This window comes from Haplochromis burtoni, unplaced genomic scaffold (genome assembly GCF_018398535.1).
Source record: "Haplochromis burtoni strain Fernald_Lab_line unplaced genomic scaffold, NCSU_Asbu1 Contig_15, whole genome shotgun sequence".
Classification (NCBI taxonomy): Eukaryota; Metazoa; Chordata; class Actinopteri; order Cichliformes; family Cichlidae; genus Haplochromis; species Haplochromis burtoni.
In genome coordinates, this window is record NW_024582376.1 from 1,122,116 (window position 1) to 1,123,236 (window position 1,121).

Below are 1,121 nucleotides of genomic sequence, written 5' to 3' on the forward strand. Positions count from 1 at the left end.
TGATGCCTGTACTACAGACTTACAGCTTAGCCTCAAATATCTGCCTCTGGGTCTGTTCTTCACTTTGTCCTCCATTTTTCATGTTTTTAAACTCAAGAGTCACCAGGGAAGCATTTTTAAGTTCTTCTGATCATCTGTTTTGAAAAAGTAACACAGGCCTTTAAGCTTTTAAGATGTCTGTCATGGGATCTGTCGGCAAACAGCTATCCTGCAAGCAACCTCTGACCAATTCTCAACACTGCAAAAAATGACCTAAGCAGGCAGTGAAGACATTTCTGAACTCCACGAGCGCTGAGATCATGACAGCCAATACATCAAAAACTCATGCGGAGATCCTGGATTTTTCATCTACTGAGTTTATGGGTCCCCTGTGCAATGTGTTACCTGCAATCTTGATGTTCATATGGCCATCCAGCAGCAGATTCTCAGCCTTCAGGTCTCTGTGAACGATGTTCCGGTTGTGGCAGTACTCAACCGCTGACAGGATCTGCCAGAACTTCCTCCTGGCCTCTAGCTCACTGAGACGGCCATGCTTTGCCAGATAGTCTGCAGACATTGGAAAGAGGTGACGTGTCATGTTAGAACTTTAAGTCTATATAATTTTTTTTAGTTGATTACATAACCTGGCTCTACAGGCCTTCCGAACACGTATTAAGGTATCACTATACAGTTGAAAAGAATGCAATAAAAGTTGAATTTCTTTATTCAACCGAGTGGTTGTGCTGAAAGTATAATAGGTTTTGATGAGGTGCGGGCTTGGTGCCAGTGGTAGCTTACAACTGCTCTACATTACAGCATGTTTTGTGAGCTCATTGAGAGCAAGATGCAAAATGTATTTTTTCTTTGGAGACCCCTGCTCTAGCCCCGCGTGTGCATGCGTGAGTAGGCATTGGCTGACGGCGAAGAATGCACTGTGTTGTCATAGTGGAACGAGGAAAGCGGAGACAGAGGTTTCCGAGAACAGGTCTTCTGCTATATAATGCCTAGATTAGCGCACACTGCTCAGCTTGTAAGTTAGCGGTCGGTTTAATAGGATACTGAAATAAATACAAACTGAGCTCTTTTTCCAATGAGAAGCAAAAACACTGGATTTAGCAGTTTATCTGCTTAGCACACACTCT

The 1,121-nt window shown here is 43.4% G+C and overlaps 1 protein-coding gene across 4 annotated transcripts in view; it reads right to left on the reverse strand.

Moving 5' to 3' along the window:
• Positions 1–1,121, reverse strand: part of sik2b (salt-inducible kinase 2b) — a 44,990-nt gene that overhangs the window by 21,982 nt on the left and 21,887 nt on the right. For all 4 annotated transcript variants that reach the window (XM_014330159.2, XM_005915820.3, XM_042218083.1 and 1 more), the window contains one exon: positions 385–546. In XM_014330159.2, coding sequence (XP_014185645.1) covers positions 385–546 — 162 coding nt within the window. The remainder of the gene's footprint in view (positions 1–384; positions 547–1,121) is intronic.